Here is a 21,735-nt window from a genome sequence, read left to right as displayed (position 1 = left end):
AGGGGTTCAGGGTGTCTTACATATATATGGAGAGGTGGTTGTGTGTGTGTCTGTGAGTGTGTGTGTGTGTGTGTGTGTACAGGTGAGAGGAGGGTGGATGTCATGGGGGCAGTTCAGTGGAGTGGAGGCAAACAGGAGGGGCGGGGTGGGGTGGGGTGGTGGGGTGGGGGGGTCACCTACTATACTCAGTATTTACAACAAGGGAGCGTATAAAAATGTACAAGGAGATTCCTCCTCCGTCTTTCCCCCCAAAAACTCAAGACCCCCTCGACTGATTTCAACACGACGTCTGCAACACCACACCCATTTTTTTTTTTTTTGTTTTTTTGTTTTTTGTTTGTTTTTGAGTACCATTGAAAATATGCTATTTCTGTAAAATCACCTGGCTTTGCCCACGTAGGCGAGAATAAAGACTGATAAATAACATGAAGTATACAAACCAAAAATAGTCTTGTTTCTTTACGTTTGCAACTCTTTTTTTTTTCTCTTAAATAAAAGTTGTTTTGCATCTTCTTAATTTTTTTTTTTTTTTTTGTTTCTCTCTCTCTCTTTACGGGACATCAGAAATGTCACGGTGATATTACACATCAAACTGAATCCGTGATGCGGAGTTTAACTGACAAAAGTGGTTTCATAACAACGTTGGCTGCGGATTTGAGATGAGAGGAAACGTCTCTGGGGGGAAAAGACCTAAATTTGGCGAGCCGTTCTTTGTGATGACAGTCATTTGATTGAAGAAGCAGTTTTAGTGGCATATTAGTTTTTGATCAGCGGTACAAAACAGAACTGTAAGGACCGTAAGAGTGTGTGTGTGTGTGTGTGTGTGTGTGTGTGTGTGTGTGTGTGTGTTTCTCTGTGGTTTTCCAGTAGGGGGAACTATCACCTCATTTTTAGAGCATGAGCCTCACGTAAAGTCTTTTTGTTTCAGCTATTTGATTTGAGGTTTCAGTATGGACAGGTGGCAGGATGTTTATCGGTGTGTGAATATGTGTGTGTGTGTGTGTATGTGTAGACGTCTGTATATATGTGTGTGTGTTTTAATAAGATATTGTTGTTTTGTCCCAGTTTTGGCCCTTCTTGCGCTGCACCCTGGGTAGCTGGACGTCCACTTCCTCCTCGCTGTCGTCTGACTCAGCACTGGTGATGTCATCATCCTCCTCTTCCTCGTCGTCGTCATCCTCCTCTTCTTCGTCTTCCTCCTCCTCCTCGCTGACCTCTTCTTCTGCAGCCTGGGGCTCCTCCAGGTTCTGGAGTGAGAAGTGTTTGAATTTCCAACCATCAGAAATGTGTTTTTCTACAAAGCCTCATGCAAAAAAAAAAAAAAAAAAATTAAACAAACCTTTAAATTGTTACACGTGATTTCATGGCTCCAAATTACTTTTCCCTGTCCATAAATTACTAGTTTTCGGCTACAAATTACTATTTCACTGAGAGAAATTACTATTTCGTAACCTCAAATGATTTTTTTATGGTCTCCAAATATTTGTCCTTGTCCGTAAATGACTATTTCTTGGTCTCAAATGACTATTTTACAGGAGCTTCATGACCTCAAATTACCATTTTGTGGCCGCGAAATATGAATTTGTGGTCGCAATTTAAAGTTTTGTGATGCCATGTCTGGGGCTCTGTAGGTTTGAAGGTAAGAAAACTGAACAATACTTCACATCAGTATTAATATTAGTGTAACTCAGCATCATTTTTCAGCTTAGCTCAGCTTAGCTCCTTCCTACCTCCATCGGGTTGACGGTGATGGTGAGGGCAGAGTCGTCCCAGGTCACGTCCGTCTCTTTCGTCGTCTCTGCCAGCTTCACCTCCTGCTGGTGGGTCAGGTGGATGCGGTATATTCCCAGGACTACCACCACCACCAGGGCGGCGATACACATGACTATCACCACAGTGGCAGCGCTCGGCACACCTGAGGGCAGAGACGGAGGACGTGGATCTGTATCAGAAATGAAACCGAGTGATTGATCGCTGATGCATCTTTCAGCATCAGCTCTGTTCGCTCAAACTGATCCAGCATCGTTTCATAGATTTTTAAGACCTTCACCACGTCCTGCAGCACTTCCACACACGAGCACCTGCAAGAGTCACTTAGAAAACACTTAAAAATAGCAGACCCTGAGCTCTCCCGCAGTGTATTTACTCAGGAGGAAGCTTATAAAACACTAGGATGTGCACCTCCACAGATACAACTCATATACGCCTTCTTTCCACATTTTTGAAAAGATCAGCCTTGCGATGACTCCCAAACATTCTTCTGAGTGTGTTCGGTGTCACACTACCGGTGAATCATTGTTGCTGTGGTAGATCACTCTTTGAAGTCTGAAAAGCGATAATATAATCCTCACTCAAATGATGTTTCCAACCACTCCGCCAAGTTTTAATAATTAAAAAAAACCATTGGCAAGCATATAAAGTTAAGTCCTCAAATCCTGATATCCTTTGGATTTGCACTGAGATGGAGGCGAGGGTTTAAACTGGAACAGAGAGTACAAGCACAATAAACGTCAACAACTATCAGCTTGAAATGGATTTTCAAACTGGGTTAGCAACAATAATTATGACAAGTAACTTTAAGTGATTGGTGAGTATCCAACCGCAAAAAAATGAAGGAGAACAGCTCAGTAACAGCAGCTCATTCATTACCCCTTGTCCTCTGATTAAATTCAGTGAAATGAAAGAGTGTGAAAGGATCGCTGCAGAGAAGGGTGACTACATATAGAGACAACTATCAGGGGCAGGTTTGTGTTTGGAGGTCCGCAGGCTCGAAGACCAAAGGCTGTTTGATTCCCCCACAGTGAGCAAACTGCCTCCTTATAGTTAAGATGAACTTAGAATGAGTTATAGGCAGAGAAACTTTTTCCCCAAGCTGTACAAAAATCTCAAAATCTCCAAAGGCATCCTGCAATCCTGCAAGCCACCTTACAATGCAGCTGAAAAATGATTGATTTTCTGAAAATGTTGCACTCTGGAAGTTTCGTTTCAAACATTTTTCATTTTCATCAAAATAACAGTAAACTTCAAGATGTCTTAAAAATCCTTTTTAACTGGGCTAAGATACATTTATCTCCAAGTGTGTTTTACATGTTTTTATATAATAACTATACTTTAATAACCTGTGTTTTTCTCTCTCTTGGTACAGTTCACATGCAAAACCAAGCGAAAACAATTCTTTTCACAATTTTCTCTGTATGTGTATTTTCACTGCAGCCTAAAGACCGAAGAGGAAGAACGCTTTCCGCTGAATTTGTTTTCAAGCAAGTAACTCCCAAAGAAACGGAGCACTGCAAACTTAAAGCCACATAATTTCACTTTGAATGTATTACACGACATATCACAGGCGATGTTAAGTAGCGTAACCACAACACACACACACACACACACATAAACACAGGAATTTCTCTTGAACTAAAATGTTGTTTTCATCCGCTCTGATCTCAGGCTCGCTAAAATAACATGATTTCTCTTTGCTTGTCTTCTCCCACCACTCGTCTCTCCTGGTGTGTGTGTGTGTGAGTGTGTGTGTGTGTGTGTGTGTGTTTTTTTTTAAGGGTGAGGCTCAAAGAGGTCTCTTCAGATGATCATTGGAATCAGTCTAGTTCCTGGAGTTTCGCACTATATCCACAGCTTTTGATCTGGGTGGGATTGAAGCTCGGTGCAGCCCCATGCTGAGGGGTTTACTTCACGATCTGGGACATCTCCACATTTATTCGATGTCCACTGAAACAGTCACATCTGCCAAGAATTCCATCGAAAATCCACCTGCAACAAAAATGTTTCTTTGTTTTTCTTTCTTTTTTTGTAGGTTTTTTTGTCATTACTCTATACTATTCTGACCTCCTTTCCTCTCTCTCTCTCTCTCTCTCTCTCTCTCTCTCTCTCTCTCTCTCTCTCTCTCTCTCTCTCTCACTCTCTCTCTCTCTCACTCTCTCTCTCTCTAGGCCGTTAACAGCATCATCGGCCACTGAACTCTCCAGGACTCTAAGTAGAATCCATTAGAGTGTGATTAATAATTAAATCTCATGCGGCAGATGAAGACCAGCGTCTCTCCTCTCCGCCGTGCTCTCTACGCTCCAGATCACGCACACGCACACCGAGGGAGGTGAAGAGAAGTCTGATGCATCTGCTGGGAAGGCCCCCATTCGCTGAAACCGAGCGGTGCAAAGCAACAAACTAGAAAGTGGAACCGAGCGTTCCCTTGAATCTCGCAGTGTTTACCCTGGGACGGATAGCTGAAATACAAACACTTATATCACACAGATTTTTTCCTGAACAGAAGTGACTGCCGAGCCTCAGACTTTCACCCTCTGCCTGTGAAGGCTTCCTGCGGGAGCATCCGTCAGTCGTCTGAAGCGAGAGGATGCCTCTCGCATGGAGATTTCCCACAAGTGTGTGCAGTTCTTTAATGTAAACTGCTAATCTGAGAGCGTAAACAGTGTCTTAGTGATTTGTTCAGGCTGCTGTACTGAGATTTTCCCCTTATGTGTAATGAAGTTCCTGTATGTGGATCTTCATGACAATTCCCAAAATGGCTTTTGACACCTGCCAGTGAGTGACGGTGATGCTCTGGACTGACAGTTTGTGTCAAAACATCCAGTGTTATTGTTACACACTGAGTCAGGGATTGTTCAGGGCGTCGTTTGTGGCTTTCATGTCGTCCTTTCTAAGAAATGGGCCTAAAACACACAAACACAAACACAAAGACGTACAAAAATCAATCACGATGTTTGTCTGTTTAAAACGTAGTGAGACCGCTTACTCTGGTTTGTGAACAACTTCACTGACTAAACAGCTGAGAGTTTGATCAACTTAATCCGACAGACTAACTGAACCTCTATTGATCGTGAAGTCCTTCAGTGCATCTAACAGTGAGCGTCTCATTAAGATCATTTATGATGAAGAGGTGTCGCATCGAAACCAAGCAGTGCTCGGCAACATTTTCAAGTGAAAATGCTAAACTTTTGCTGTGTTTTGGATGTCTGTGTACATGACAGCCATGCTCAGAACAAACACACATCACTCACACTAAGAGAGTTTTGGACTTTCACCTCAACAATCTGAGGTAACTGAGCCTTTGACGCCTTAACAGGAGAACAGGAGTCGAGTTAATGAATGTCAAATTCTTTCTGAAAGGGAATTTAATTAAAACTGGCCTCTAATGAGTAATTACTCAATCATCACTAGTGGCACTGCTGAAGGAAGGCACAGTAGCTGAAAATGGCAAGATAGTCGAGCGATGGTCCATACATCAGACTCAGTCTCAGTTTCTTGTTCCCCAATCTGTAAAAGGACAGAGCTGGAAAATACACAAAGGCTGAATCTGAGCTGGCGGTTCACAAAGGGAAAAACTTGTAAGTTGGAGTTAATCAGGACACGAGTTTGGCACGGAATGAAAATGCTTATTTACTTCATAGAATGACTGACGGTTCTCCTGAAAGAGTACAATGCTACGTTACCATCTAATCAACACCTTGCCATGTGTGCCCCAAAGTTTCAACTGGTGGAAAAACCGCACTTGATTATAAACAGTTCCAAGCTGGCGACTGATCTCCTACCTGCGCTGTGGCTGGGGTAAAAGTCGTGGATCATGGATGGATGGTGGATCAGCTGCATGTACTGTGGTGGAGCCACCATGTGATTGACACGATCCCCCGCTTGTGAACTGTGCAGGACGCCCACCTGGATTGGGAAGAGATGAGGCAGAAAGAGATTAACGGTTCTCGTTCTTACCTGCATGTATGAACCTTCAAAGGTGATACTATCTACAACTATGGTAAATTTACAGGGAAAGCATTTCCCATAATCCTTTGTGTTTTCCCCCTCCGACAGCATCCACAATATTGTGCCGCCGTTGTTACACAGCGTTGCTGGAATACTTTGCAGAGAGAATGAAACAAAGTTCAGACCGTGGAGAATCAGTCTGGGGGAAAAGGGAAGCGAGGGAACCTGTGCTTGTTTGGAGGGACAGGGTCAATGCAATACAGGAAGGTGAAATGTTATTCCGATTCTACTCCACACTCTACAAGGCTCAAACTTTGTATGGTGGAGCAGTAGGTTGCCCTCGAGGTAAACAACAGGAAATGTGTAAATAAGTCAAAGTCTGCTCAGACCAAAGAGCCAGAAACAAACCATGCTTCACTGACACTGTGCAATGAGTTTGGCATTTATCATCAGCTCCAAAAACTCCTGTACTACAAATCAAGTGAGTGCGATTCCAGAGTCTCTTCAGGAAACACTGAAGTGCTCAGTGTTGCACTGTTTTCTTTTTAAGAGGGGTCAAAGTAGGTTGTGACTGTGTGGCTTGACACTACTGCAGAGGCAGCAAAACTAAAGGATATAAAACACATCAGTCCATGACATCCACAAGAAAGATCAAGTCCTTCCTCATTTTTTCAGTAACAAGGTACTCTTGCCTCATGAGACTTGGACCTAGATTATTGTAAAGCACTTTTTTTTCTCCCCATCAGTCAATAAAATATACAGCAATTGCAGCCAATATTGAATTCTGCTTCAACACACATGAGAACCAACAACTTCATACCAGTCTGTCGTTTACAGGCTTCCTCTGAGTTGATTTTCATGTTTTGTAGCTTGTTTTTAAAGCCTTGAATATCAGTCTGCTAATTACTTTCCTGAAATGCTTCTTTCAGGTGAGCCTTTTTGCTGCTTGGGATTCTCCAGTGAGAGACCTTCACCTTCACGTTTCAAAAGCGCAACTTGTTGCGAAAGATGAAAATGCCTTGCTATTTTGGCTCCTTTGCGACATAAATCCTGAGGATCTTGAGGAGGCAAGGTAAGAAATCCTCTTTTAAATTTCTACCTAAACCTCACCTGTTTTCTTTGGCTTTTTTAGGGTTCATAGTTTTTTTCTACATTACAGTTTCTAGTTTTTCAGTTTCCATTTTCTTTTATCAATTCATCGTTTCATTTTCGGGCATCACATTGGCATGGTGCTTGAAACTCTCCAATAATAAGTGGAACACCAAGATTTGATTCTGCCTTTGAAACTTTTGGTGAAGAGTTGCATGTTCTCCCTGTGCATAGAGTGTGTCTCAGCCTTGTACCTTTATCTGTGTCAGTTATTATCAATTACAGTTCCTTGCAAACCTGAGGAAGCAGAAGATCACTGGAGACTTCTAAACTAGATATTTCTTCTAGTCTGCAACTATTGTCACACAATATCAGATATTGTTAATATTTCATAGTAACATGTGAAGACACTGGTTTCCAGTCAAGATATATTTAGGGTGAAGTCATGATGAGATAAATCCATGGCCCTGTTTTCAAGTGAAAACTGAAACCTTTCGTATCATTGTCTTCCCTCATACACTTTTGCTCAAATAATATCAAAGACAGGCAGCATTTCTATTTCCATTTAAAACACAATAGCAGAACAGAAGAAAATTACAATTATGCTTATTTGAAAACTTTTTTCCCACATCAGTGAGGTGGAAAGAAAATAGCAGCTATTTATGTTCATCTCATAGTTATTTTTCACAATTGGCTCTGTGTGTACAGTCATCAATAAAAAAAAGCTCAAATTTCCAAGTCATCCAGCATACACTGCCCGCTGATGTGTTTTTAGTCACTGAGTGGATACAGTAAATGATAAGATTGGGTCTGTCATCAAATATCTGTAAGGAAGGTTGCTTCTAAATAGGTTTATAAAAGTATAATATGTCATACTTTTGTTTAACAGTCAATATAAGCGCTATATAATGAGCCAAACAAGGCAACACAATGGTCATAATGCCATCACAAAAATAGTTCAATGAAGCTTGCATATTCCCCATTTACTCGAGATGAGATTTCCAAGTGAGAAAGCCTTTGTTTTTTGAAAGTTTAGAATTTGTCTAAGTGGAGAAAATGCATCTTCAGTGAAACGCGCCGCACTGAACAGTTCTTTTGCATGCTGGCAATAGCGGCCTCCAGAGTGGCGCGGCTCACAGTCGATGTTCTTGTGGGACTTGACAGTTGAATAGTTTAAAGTCACCAGTATTAGCAATCCAACTGGGTCGTCCATCCATACAAATGTCCGTGTATTATTCTCTAGGTGCATATGTGTGTTGAGTCATTGCAAAAACAACCAGCAGCAGTAACTCGTGGCGTGGCATGATAACTTTACTCAACATTACTGCCATTTCTGTGTAAATGGAAATCCTTTACAAAACATTGCCTTATAAACATGAACCACAAAAACACAAAACCAATACTTTTTCACGTAAAGCTCTGGAGTGTAACCTGGATCTATTATGGCTGAGTTTAGAGTAAGTTAATAGAATATGCAATGCAAGCAAAGCAATATATTGTATTTTCCTCAGTAAGTCAAAGAATCATAGAAAAAGTGTGTGTTTGTGTGTGTACGTGTGTGTGTTGTGACACCACTGTTACTCCCTCCATAGCCTGCACAGTCGGAGTTGACACAGACCGCTTGAAAAGAGCATACATGTAAAAAAAAAACCAAAAAAAAAAACACCTTGTTAAAACTTACCGTTATTATTAACACACTTTAAATATGAACGTTCTTTTATTTGAATCCACCTCTAAATGACATTTCCCCACACATCCTCAAAGAATACATGAAGTGTAGGAGTGGGTGCGTTGAAGCCGTCATCGTTGTTTGCAACCATTTACCACATAATGTGACTGAACTGAGGGCACTCAAAGTCACATTAAGCACATTAAATTGTCCTGTGGTTTTAAAAAATAACACGCTGTTCTAAAGTAGCCATTTAAGCAATCTTTGCCACAACTAATATTTGTATAAATTCAGCCTAATGATTCATTCTTTGTGTGAGCAGACATTTCTACGACCCATTGTCCCTGAAACGTGAAAGTATGAAAATATTATGACAACGGTGAAAAGGAGGGAGATGAATGCTGTTATTACTGTTCGGTTAGATCATCAGTCAGTAATGGCAACTTCTGTATGGTTCGAGGTAAAAGCCTGAATCAAGCCAAAATCAAGTAATGTCTTTGCATTTGTGTCTAGCATTGATGATAATGTAAACATTTAAGACTGTCAATACACACACGACATGGTGTTGGTGTTTAGCAAGGTCAGTAAGGGAAGCGAGAAAACACAGACACAAGCTGGAGACATTTTTTCACAGCCTCGACTAATGCTTGACAGTTATCAGAGTTCTGACGTCGGCTTTAGTTATTTCAGGCAAGAATTGCTTTTGTTATTTCCATTTGAAGGTCATTCTAGTCCTGAGCAGGAATGCCTCGAGAGCTCCTCAACCTCAGCTTTAGTACTCTTCATGGAGCCCGCGTGTGAAAAATCACTGCTGTTAACACTGACAACATGAATGGCTTCTACAGAACCTGCATACAGGATTATCAGGATTTTACAGGCAGAAAGAGCGGTAGACCAGAACTCTGCCAACGAGAAGTAAACCAGAGTGGGTGACGCAGATGACCTGTCCACTGCTTTGGTAAAGGAAGAAGATAATGGGCCACATTTAGAGATGATTCCAACAGGCATGGACAACTTTAATCGTGGTCAGACCCACAAAGATTTAATGTTTTTCACCAGAATGATGACAATGAAAGATGGAAGGAGGAGTTTATCAGTTCTACCTTAAATACACTTAGTTTAGAAGAGAGACAACAACCGCACGTGGCTGTGATCAGTTGATGTGTAACATCCTTATTCTGGTTTGGGGGGGATTTGATCTATTCAGTAGACAAAGCAGTGACTGAGAATGACCATAAGGCAATTTAATTCATCTAGAGTTTTGATGATTAGAGGTGGATTTTTAGTGGCATGAGTTGCATCGTAAAGATACTAAATCAGTCTGGAATGATGAAGAGCTCCGACTGACCTCGAGGTTGAACTCGTTGCTTGTGTAGCGCCCGTTGAGCTCTGAGCAGGTCAGGCGAAACCTTCTCTCTGTTAGCTGCCCGGGCTGCCAGCTGTAGTAGCGCACCTGTCGGATCACCTGTTCATAGTTGGACATGGAGTCCACTCCTAGGGGGAGACAGTCAGGGAGTTTTCATTTCAGCAACGAGATTAGTGGAAGCGTTGTGATTTGGGAGGAACAAAATTTAAAAACTCCTCACAAGCCAGATGTAGCCTTTGGGTGAGCAAACCTACCGTATATGGACATGCCGGAGGTGGAGTTGGTGGCGTCGAGGTGTTTTCCAAGGAGGACGCTGCGCTGCAGTTGGAGGGATTCTTGCTCCGGGTCGAGCTCCTCACCCAGAACCAGAACGTCACAGTAGTCCAGGTTGTGGATGATCTCCTCCAGCACCCCGGGCCGATGTGCTACTACACACACACGCACACACACACACACACACACACACACACACACACACACACACACACACACACACACACACACACACACATATTTTCATTCCATCATATGTTCCCAGTTTGATGTGTACATCAGAAATGATTTAGAATCCAAACCGGAGTCTCTTCAGCTCAGATCTCTTTACTCTTAGTCCAGAAAATGTTGTTCCAAACACACGGTGCCAAACAAGACTGTTTTGTTGAAAATCACAAGTGTAATCACTGTTATACCAACAAAAGAACTGTGTAGAAAGAATATTTCTAGTTTTGGAGAACAATAGTCCGAGGGATACAGAGCACAACACCTGCTCTTACCATCAGACCCCAATTACCCATGAACTGTGCGAACACAGAAAACGCCACGAGCGGCCAAGGTATCATGTTCCTTCAGACAGCCTCCATCACTGCGGTTCGGGGTGGCTGCTGGGGCTCTTTGACAGTCTGCTAAGCACCAACCTTCACCTCTCACTGCTACCCAGCCTTCTCCCTCACTGTATTCTCCCAAGGGAAAGAACCGGCTATGCCCATTTAACAGATTCCCGGTGGAGAGAGGCAGATATGTGAAGCACGTGTCTGGTGGAGGAGGAGGAGGTTCGGGGGGAGTTGGAGATGTTAGACGAAGAAAGAAAGCGGAGATTGAGAGAGGTATGATGAGTCCCCAAAGAGAAACAACAGTGTCATGTCTTAGATGTCTCTGAAATGTGCAGCAGGGATGTTTAATGAAGTTGACTTGTGTCCCATTATGAGCACAAGAGGATATCTTCAGTCATCATCAAGACAGGAAGCCAGAGGAACAGTGTTGACAATGGTGATATATAAAGACTGCTGGAGGGATGCTATTTTAGTTTTAGTTGGAAGTTGGCATCATCCTGCTTTTAAAAAATAAAATCCAATTTAATCTCTGTGAGACAAAAAGTTAGAGAGGCAGGTACAGTGATAAACATTACTGTTATGATCAGAATTTAGGAGAATATGAAATAGGAGGTATGACACTCTGGAAGAGATCAGTGTTGTTGTTTTTTGGTTATTTTTTTCATCTAAGTTCACAGTCTACTAGTCATCATCGGCCAAAGAAGGAAAGATGTTTTGTCTTTTTGTGTTTTTTTTTTTTTTAACTCATTTGTGATTGAAAAAATTCAACAAGGTCCACAATTACTTATGATCTATTTAAAGTAATATCTGTGGTTACAAAACCTAAATTTATTAGTACTGTAACATAGTTTGTTCCATAAGGCAGTGTGGTCCACCATTAAATGTTACTGAGTATGTCTGTCAGGGTCACATCCTGCTTTGATCTGAATGGAGCCAGACCACTGCAGTGTTCACTCAGTTGATATGAGTATGTTCTGAATCTGTTCACTTTCTGTGCCCTTTATACTAAATCTTGGCTTTGATGCTCACGCTACTATGACTGTCAAACAAACATCACGGCCCTCTGCTCTTCATTCCAGGGTCTAAAGGTTTGTTGTTGTTTCTACTTGAACTGAAACCTTGTGACCCATAGTGGTTACATTTGGAAGAGCAGTCACTTTTATTTATCGATAGCAGTCTCATTTGCAAGTTTTAGCTTATTAAATTTTTTTCTTGGACCAGACAGAGCAGTCTTCTGGCCCGTGTTTGGCCTGCGGGCTTCATGTTTGTCAACTCAGATCTCGCCTGTACCAGTTTCAAAGAAAGGACAAAGCAGTTGATGGTGGATGGTTCAAGAAAAGACAAGAATAGAAAAAGAAAGACTGCAGCCAACATCGACTCATCACTTACTCTCAAAAAAAAGAAAAAAATCAATGTTCATATCATGCCTACTGCATCACTTAATGTCTTTATTATTAGATTTTCCTGTGCTGCTGTTGTTAATCTGTCTTTTAATAGTTTTGCCAACTGTGTCCATTTGTATTTGGGACTTGTCACATTTATTCAGTGTGGCCTGTGTGTTGCCCTCCTTGGTGTTAAATGCTGCTTAGCAAACTAAAAAAGAAACACTTTCACACACACTTACAGTACTGCTGTACATGTGCCGCTCTGTCCCACGAACAGTTTGTGTGATCCTGCAGCTAACACTGATCTTTGAGCCACAGTGTGGGTGGTATGATAAAAAAAAAAAAAAAAACGCTGCCTCGAAAGAATCACAAAGAAAAGAAGCAAGATAAAACAAGACTTATGGAACCACCGAGTGCAGAACGAAGCGGCAAAGACGTGGAAACTCAAAGAGAGTCTGAGGGGAAAAGCGAATAAAGCAAACACTTCTAAATGTTGAGCATTAAATATGATAAATTAAAGAAAGAAGCGACAACCTTGACTTTGAATATAGACGTGAGAATAAGCTCTGAGAATGTAATGTAGCATGGGAGAGAGAAATGTGTCGGTGCTGAGTAGGCTCGATGAAAAGACAAATGAATGCCACTGAGACAAAGTGTGGATGAGGGTGAGGGGCGATTAGCACGGTCCAAAAGAAACCCGTCGCAAGCACCGCGAAGGAAATGTGCCATTTATCTCCAGTCCTTTAACGCCGAAGAGACCACAAAATCTGCTCATTATGGAACTTCATGGTGACTTCCTCTTTCACACTCGCGCACACACACGTCCTACATATGCACAGCAGAGCCTTTTCTCCGGTTTCTCCTGTCTTTATTTCTATTTCTGTGTCTTCCCCTGGCTCCCAGCTAATCTCTCCCCCCCAGCTGGAGTATCTATTTCACCAGCAGAAAGAGCTCCATCGACTCCTGAAAGCGATGCCGCTTCTCGCTCTTCTTCCGCCGCCGTGTTACACACAATAGCGGGCTAAGACCTCCTTCTAGCTCAGCTTATCTACTCCTAATTGGCCGCCGGCGGCAAGGCCCAGGGCCGAGCCGGGCGGTTCCTGCCTCGGCGGTCAGATCGTTGAACGAGACTAGAGCCTCCGGGATTTAAATGTCATACTCATTTGCCGCCGGTCAAGGCGGAGCGGCCGAAGGAACGAGTGGCGCAGTGGACGCAGGCCTTACTTGGTGCTAGGGGGTCGTGTGGGGACAGATAGCAGAGGAAGAGCTAATACCTACAGAGCTGTGTGGACAGGGATGGACTGTGCAGCGGGATATTGACTCAACATATTGGCAAGGTGATGTGAACAAAAGACTCTGGCACACACCGCTGGTGAGAGGAGGCGGCCGTCCTGAGTGGGTGTGCTGAGTGGACCAGCTGTCAGGATGCTGAAATTAAATCCTGAAGTGTAAGATTAAAAGGCCGATAATGCATTCCTTGTACATACTTCTACAACACCCTCTGGGGTACAACGCTGTTAATTGAATGCATGTTGAATTTTTGTCCTGTGAGGAGAAAGAAACTTCAGACTGACACGAACGCTTTGTTTGGACCAGATTTGCACAAGATGCCATTATCTCTGAAGAAATCGTTTTTAAAGCATTAGCTGAAAATGTCCTGAGGCTGTTATCAAACTACTGAACGCATCAGGATGTAAGCTCAGTGTTGTAAAAGGACAGCGTGGCTTGAAGCTGGCCCATCAGGAAGGAAGAGACACAGTCATATTTCTTGTTTTGTATAGAAGAACTGAGGGCAGAGAATTAGACTGTAAATAAACTCACTGCAAAGAAATATTCCAGCAAGTCTAAAGAACTGAATGAAACAGCTCTTTTGTGAGAAAGAAATATGCTCCTACCATCTCGGTCTGATCACAGTAAGAGTAGGAAAACACCTATTGGAGTCACATATGGAACCAATCAGTAACTACAGCGAAGTGCTGCTTGGAAGTCATTGGACTTCGAGCTTCTTTATCAAAGTTTTATTTCCAAGAAGCTGAAGAATTTACTAGTTAAAAAAAACAAAGCTGAACTTTTGTTTTCTGGAGTTCACAGAGCGTGCAGATGTGCCCGATTAAAAAGCAGCACTCTGCTTTTCCAAACCACCGTCTCACGAGATGCTCTTCATCTTCCTCTGAAGGTTTGTTTTGCAAGACAGTTGGTGCTGCATAGGCTGTGTGACTTCATGAATGAGTGAACGTATTATAAATATGAAAAAAGTAATGCTGAAATATTTAGTTGAGACAGATTTGTTGACGTGTGGGTGGAATATATATCAAACTGTGGCAGGTTTACTCCAACTCGCACCTGTTGATTCACATTGTAAGGCAGTAAGATGAAGAAAATCGTGATAAAAACGTTGCTCCCAGAAACGATCATTTTACAAAGCTAAACAAGTGGTCAATGTCTTATTGCTTTCTTCCTTTTATTGACTGAATTGTTGATTTCATCCATGATGACAGATTTACTTTTTCAGTCCTCACCTGCATGATGTGCCGTGTTCTCTGCCCTGGTTACTGTGCTGACGATGTGAAGCTCCTGGAACAGAACGACGCCTCCTGGTGCTCTGAAGTCGGAGGCGGGCCGGCTCACTCTCTCCACTCCCGAGATGGTGATCCTGGGCTCGCTGGGCTGCAGCACCATCACCACCGCGTCGATATCTGGGATGGTGATGCAAGTGTCCTCACCAAAACACCTGCAGAACGAAGAGAACAATGGAGAAAAAATACAGAACAGTGAGACACTGGGTGACACAGAAAGTTACTTTGATACTCTGTAGTTATTGTATCTTCATGCATGAAGATAACACAACAAATTTGGACAAAAAAATAGACTAAAATCAATGTGAAGATTGCAAAGTTACAAGCAATATGATGAATTGCAGGTCCAAAGCACTGAATTGTAGCACTGCTTGGCTAATGCTATTCCTCAGGGAGCAGTAAGCACACTTTCACCACCTAGTCAGATCAGGGGTAACAATGCATATTTCAGTTTGACAAATGCCACAAATAGCATACTTTTTGACTATTCGCTGTATTTTCCACGACGCCTCATAATGATTAAAGTGCTTTCGTTTTCCTTACACTCCAGTGTGCCTTTATTTTCTGAGCTTGCATATTCTTCCTGTGTGTGCATGGCTTTCACTCTGTTTACTCCAGAATCCAAACGCATACGTTTTAGACTAATCAGTGACTCTATTGACCTTAGGGGTGAACATGGGCGACTGCCTCTCAGAGCGCACCCTGCCATCAGGGATCGGCCGCAAAACTAATTGGACAAAGTGTTATAGGCGATGAATGGATGACAGTCTCAGTCTGACCACTGACCTGGATTACCTCTGCAGACTGCAACTCCTACACAGGAGTTCATTAGATGATGGCTGCATTGTATGTATTCCAATCAGATGGATGATTCCTCGCTGCTCTATCTTGTGATGGTCTGTAGATTCCTATCAGGCTTGTCCATTCACTCCTTGATATTGCTGTTCACTGTTTCATTTCCCTTCCTTCAACAATCACCTGTAGGATATCTTGAGGTAATTGATGGAAAGATACCATCTTAGCTTCCAGAGTTTTACGGTGTTTAGAGGATGCCCTTGTTGTCTTTCACTACATTGCTTATATGATAAATACTGTGTACATTCGAAAATACCACATATCCGTTTGATGGGCTAGTTGTTTCTAGTCCTAATGGTTACTTAGACATCAAGGTTGTACAAGTATTTTGGGAAAAAAGAGCAGAAGTGTAAAAGCTGTATTGTCTGGCTTCTTTTGACCTACAAATATCGAGTCCTCAGTGAAGTGCTTATGCATTTTCCAAAGTGACATTTTCTGACTTCTTGCTATGTGTGGTGGTGTTGTTTCGTTCTTATCAGTAATTACTCTGAGAAAGAATCCATTGAAATAACACAACAGGTCTTCCATTGTTTTACCTTCATGCACTACGTACAATTTGCCTTTCATGAGAGTGTCACAGCGACGTCCTTTATCGTCACACTCTGACTAATTTCACAAGGCCGGAGCTTGTTTTAGTGAAAAGGGTGACATATGAATAGGGAAACTCCCAATTTGATAAACAAAAACATGCCAGACTAGAGCTTGAACACATTTGACATAACAGCTCCGGCTCACACACAAGCTGCTTTATATGAAAGTGTCAGAATGCAAAACCGTGGAACATTACAGCGGCTAATAAAGCTTATCAACAACAACAGGGCCGCTTAGCCGCATTGAAACTACGGCTGTGCCGCCTAGATCCAGACCGCGGCACGCGCTGTCACTCAGACGGGGTGGAAACGCTCTGTCATGTTCAGGCAGAATACACGGACCTGCAGCCGTGGCGCCCGCCGAGCTCTCCTACGTGCATGTCTGGCCCCCCCTCCGCCCGCCTGTCAGCGTGCGATAGCGGCGGTTTAAACGCCCCAAACATCCACCGGCAGCAGCCTGCGACGGAGCAGACACGTATCGGCTGTCTGGGACCGGAGCTAACTGGCTGTGAGCTCGCAACAGGGCCGCGCGGAGAGAGCGGTAACCCGGCGCACGTTCTTCACAAATGAGAGCAGATGTCCTCAAGCAACAACCCACCCCTCTGATGCATTGATTGAAACACACAAAGACCGCAGGTCCCATGTCAATCAAGTAAAAACACAGCATATATGAAAATACAATGAGGACATGAGGGAGTGTCGGTGGTTGACGGACGATTGTTGGAAGCTGAACAAATAAGCTGTTTCTTTTTTTTTTGTTTTTCCATTTTACCAAAGGCCTTTCAAGTACACAAACACCTGTCAGTAGGAGGTACATCAATGCCTTTTCTCCTTACTGTTCCTCTGTGTACCAGCCACAGGAAATCATAACAAGCTTTCCTCAGAGATTGGAAACCTGGGCCGTGAAATTTCAGCTCCGATTCATCCTGCATTTTCTCATCTGCAGTCTCATATATAATACACCGCAGTGCATGAATCCAGCCAAGGAACCTTCGTGTGTTTTCTTATTTCACGACTGGTGGTTTTTGTGTGAAGTATTTTCTTTGCTTGAATAATTGTGTACTTATCTACGTATATGTCCCAAATGGAGCCATCTGGGGCTGAAGCAGTCGGCCAGAGAGGCGACAATATGAAGAAACGTGGTGAAATAATTTTTGGAGTTGTTTTCAGAGGTCTAGTTATCTCTTTAAGAAGGGCGGCACCACTAAAGGCAGTTTACTCAGTTGTGCCTTGTTTTAAAGGTGACGGGAAGTGGCAGTGTAGTCGAAGCTTCAGGATCTTTCTGTGAGGAATTTGCATGTTCTGCATGAGCATGTGTGGGTTCCCCCCCCCCCCCCACAGTCTGAGGTCATTGTTGACTCAAAACTGATTAATTTCGTTATTCGGAACTTTTGATCTTGTCTGCTCAACTTAGACTAAAGGCATTTAAAACAGGAGAATAAAATGCATTTTTCATCGTGCACTTTACCCTTTCCTCTTATATGGCGTCCCAGTTCACCCCGTCCCAAGTAGTACTTCCTTTCATCAGAGAAACCCAACCACACTGTTCTGGGTACCTTCACAAGCACACATCCAACAAAGAGACACTACATCTCTATCTGAGTAGAGGAAGCACTTCACTGCATCACTTCAAGACTTAATCCATCAATAATTTCAAGGAGCAAATTTCATTGCAATCACTGACCTCTGCTCCTCGTGCCTGATTGGCATTAAGTTGACTGGGTTGAATTGTATGAGCTGAAGGCGGCTTCAGGATGATGCAATGCATTGCATGTCAACATGCACCTCAGTACATCTCACACAGACAATGAATAGGATGTGGGAAACTGATGGATCCTGTCGACACTATGTCTGATTTTGAACAGCTCTATAACATCAAATTAACTTATGTCAACAGTCCTCTTGAAAAAGATGTTTTCATTAGAAGCTGCCACATATCAAAAGCACAAAAATGAAATTATTGGGCCCACTTTGAATTGAGAGTGATCCCAATGAGAGCTGAAGCCTCAGGACAGAAACTAGGACTGATGGAGTGTTAAACAATGGTGGATCATTACATTATATATGGATAACCAGGTTTCATATCTTCCACATCCAGAATCTAATTACAGCCCAGATAAAATAAATAAGAGGGAAAAGTTAGCAGCATCCATGTGATCAGAAAGAGACTGATGATGAACTAAACTTAAAACTGTTCATTTTGTGATCCACACAAACAACACTTTAGGATCCTGTTTCAGTGACAATGATTTCATGTGAAAACAGAAAACTTTGTGCTGGGAAACAATGAAAATGAATTTTTTTGAAAATGGCTCCCAAGGTGGACCTTTCTGAAAATGCTCCAATTCCAGGAAAACATGACTTTGTTTGAAACACTGCTGCTGTACATGCGCACCACAGCTGGAGGAAATAGTGCCTTTGTACATGCGTGAGACAACAGTGGTGGTTACCAGAGTGCCATGACTCCCACTTCATGTGAGACTTAGGCTACGTTCACACTGCAGGGCTTAATGCTCAATTCGGATTTTTTTGTGAAATCCGATTTTTTTGCGAGTTCGTTCACATTTACAATAAAATGCGACTTGTATGTGATCTCCCGTCTGAACGGAATACCACCCAAAAGTGTCCCGCATGCGCAGAAGAGGACAGAACGACGTCACGCAGCAGCGCGCTTCAGTGTTTGCGGAACCCAGAAACAACATACAGAATCTACAGCTTTTCAAGCGTCGATGATTTATTTAAGAACTGATCAAACACGTATTCTTACAATTGAATAGTGAGCAATCATTTCAGTGCTGCGCTTCTAATCAGCCGCGCCGAGCTCTTTCTGTGTGTGTGTGTGTGTGTGTGTGTGTGTGTGTGTGTGTGTGTGAGAGAGAGAGAGAGAGAGAGAGACAGGGAGAGAGAGAGAGAGAGAGAGAGAGAGGGAGCGAGAGAGAGGGAGAGGGAGAGAGATAGGGAGAGAGGGAGAGCGCGCGTGTGGATATTATTATTATTTTTCCTCCCCGTTGTCCTGGCGCTGCAGAATTTAGCGAATGAGAAGGAAGAGAGCCAAGTTTTTGGCCATGGCGTTTTGTGGGGCAGTGGCAGCAACAGAGAAACGCAGTCAGGAGTGGGGGGGCAGTGATGAGAGGCTTTAATGATACGGAGTTCAATAATATTTTTCGGATGACAAGAACTCCCTTAATGTGCGTCTGCGAGCGCCTTTTTTTAACACTGACGGTAAGACACACGTCTTCAGCGCCCCACATCGTGACGTGCAGGTCGGATAAATGCGACCTGGCCGTTCAGACTGAAGTCGCATGGCAAAAGATCCAATACGTATCGGATTTAGGACCACATATCCAAGTGGCCTGGGTCGCATTTGAAAAAATCGGATCTGTGTCGTTCAGACTGTCAGGAAAAGATCCGATACAGGTCGCATAGGGGCAAAAAAATCGGATTTGGGTCACTTCAGCCTGCAGTGTGAACGTAGCCTTAGTTTCACACTTCAGAGTCACTGTAACAGCAACCCGACGTTTTTGTCTGTCCATACGAATGTCTGTGTACTCACCGTTGTTAATATTTATTGTTCTCAGCCTGCATGTGTGTGATTTCACTACAAAAACAAACAGCACCCACTAGTGGAAACTGTTTTTTTTCAGGGTTTCTGCCATTTCTGTGTAAATGGACATTGTTTTCAAAATGTTGCAGTGTAAAGGTGAAACATTTCTGAGGCTAAAAAGCCAAAACAGTGCTCTTTCACTTGGGATCTTAGTCCCTTTCTTGTCAAGTCCAGATTCTTCCATTTGTTTTACTCTTGAGCGATTACATAAACATTGATATCATTTCTGAAAGACTTTGCAACCAGAGAAAACTCTCCCTGTAATTTGCAACCCTAAAAATCCGAACAACCGACGGCAGGATAAAAACCAAACTACTGTCTCTAATCCTTTGAATTCTGAGGCCACAGTCTAAAACAAAACAGGTCTGAGGGGCATTCTGTAATCTCTCCCTTTCTGCGACGGTGGTGCGGTTGTGAGTTCAGGCACAGAGCCATTGTTGTGAGCTGTGGGAGATACAAACTCAGTGATGCGGGGAACCGGCTGCTGTGTGGGCCTGCCGAGCAGAAAAAACTACGAAAAAGAAAGAACAAAAAATTGGAGCCAGTCCAACTTAATTATAAAGAAATATGACGAGGGAGCCTAAAAGGGCCGTTGCAGAGATTAGCACAGGCTGCTTTTATTTCCTCGATGCCCCAAGTAATTGCAGTTATTAGGCGTCAGCACAAAACAAATTTAATTGCATTTAGAGGAATTAATTAACATCTCTGTTTATTCGCGAGGAGTGATACTGTCCGCCGCAGCCAGGGGGGATTTATTGTCGCACTTGCTGACACGCGTTGGCATCAGGCCGCTCAGTGTGACTAAATCTGTTGAGGGGTGTCTTTTTTTTCTGCTGGTGTCTGATCTGGATGGAGCACTAAAACAACTAATTGGAAGTTAAATCATCCGTGTTATCAATGTTATTCTACAGAGGAGGGATTTACTGCTGTGGCTGAAATACAGGCGCAGTCATGACTACGGGGAGTGCATTCAGCAGCATTAAGTCAATATTTTCACACAATAGTTGCCATGAAAGTGAAATTTGTTGTTTTTTTTAAAGGGACAATCTAAAAGAAATGTGCAAACTTATGACGACCTCTGTCGCAGACCTATGCAGATGACACAATTCTGTTCACGACAACAAACTTTATCTTACTCTGTTCGATAACCTGTGTGGTCTCCTCTCTCTTGTCCTCCTCTGTGAACAGCACTGTTGATACAGAGCTTAAACTTTGGAATCAGACGGCCATCAACTGATTCAGCTGATTCTGATTACTCCATACCTGCTCAAGAGGGATTTTAGGCAGTGTCTTTGAGTTGGATGTTGAAGTGCCACAAGATAACTATTTTCAATTGGTGATTTATAAATTGAAGCAAATTGAATTGAAAAGGAATAAAGAGATTAAGAGATTATAATAGAGTCTTTTACATATACATATGGCGAGTGATAATAAACAATCTGAAAGAATGTGTGCAAATTGTGGAAAACATAACTAATTCAGAAGTATGTGCAGGGGAAAAGAAAGATGGTCTCTCTCTGGTGACCTCTAATGATTGGCTCAGTTATAAACTACCGCTAGGTTCCATCTAATGAACTGCATGATACAAAATACAGTAATAAAATGCACTGTATGACTGGTCATAATATTATTCTTGTAATATTGCCAGCCGATCGTCGGATTGTGTGGGAGGCTTGATCTAATTAGTGCTGCTACATTAAATAGGTCAGTGTTTGTCGGACGTGCTCTGTGAGAGCCCTCACAGTATACATTATTATATCAATCTGGTCAGATGCAGCGGAGGTCAGGGCGATTTCCTCGCTGAAGAAACAAATGGAGCAGTTAGTGAAAAGACGCAATAATAAAACTCACCTTCTGGCATCTATAAATGGAATAAAGACATGATAAATACTGTTAATTACAAATTTAATGACAGATAAAAAGTGTCTGCCACAGGAAAGGTCAGACAGATGAAATCTGACACACACACAAAAGGAAGTGATAACTGTTGCTGTGAAAACAGAAGTGACAGACTTATTCCCCCCCCCCAACAGGGTATCCAATAAAA

The 21,735-nt window shown here is 42.6% G+C and overlaps 1 protein-coding gene across 1 annotated transcript in view; it reads right to left on the bottom strand.

Moving 5' to 3' along the window:
- Nucleotides 1-809: 809 nt before the first annotated feature.
- Nucleotides 810-21,735, bottom strand: part of LOC115401062 (calsyntenin-2) — a 333,679-nt gene continuing 312,753 nt past the window's right edge. The window contains exons 12-17 of the mRNA XM_030109215.1: nucleotides 14,583-14,794; nucleotides 10,103-10,273; nucleotides 9,831-9,976; nucleotides 5,559-5,682; nucleotides 1,731-1,915; nucleotides 810-1,247 (exon numbers count right to left, since the gene is read on the bottom strand). Of these exons, the coding sequence (XP_029965075.1) occupies nucleotides 1,038-1,247; nucleotides 1,731-1,915; nucleotides 5,559-5,682; nucleotides 9,831-9,976; nucleotides 10,103-10,273; nucleotides 14,583-14,794 (1,048 nt within the window). The 3' untranslated portion in view covers nucleotides 810-1,037. The remainder of the gene's footprint in view (nucleotides 1,248-1,730; nucleotides 1,916-5,558; nucleotides 5,683-9,830; nucleotides 9,977-10,102; nucleotides 10,274-14,582; nucleotides 14,795-21,735) is intronic.

The sequence above is a fragment of the Salarias fasciatus genome, chromosome 14 (assembly GCF_902148845.1).
Source record: "Salarias fasciatus chromosome 14, fSalaFa1.1, whole genome shotgun sequence".
NCBI lineage: Eukaryota > Metazoa > Chordata > Actinopteri > Blenniiformes > Blenniidae > Salarias > Salarias fasciatus.
Note: the sequence above shows the minus strand (reverse complement) of the source record. Positions and strands in the feature narration are given on the sequence as shown.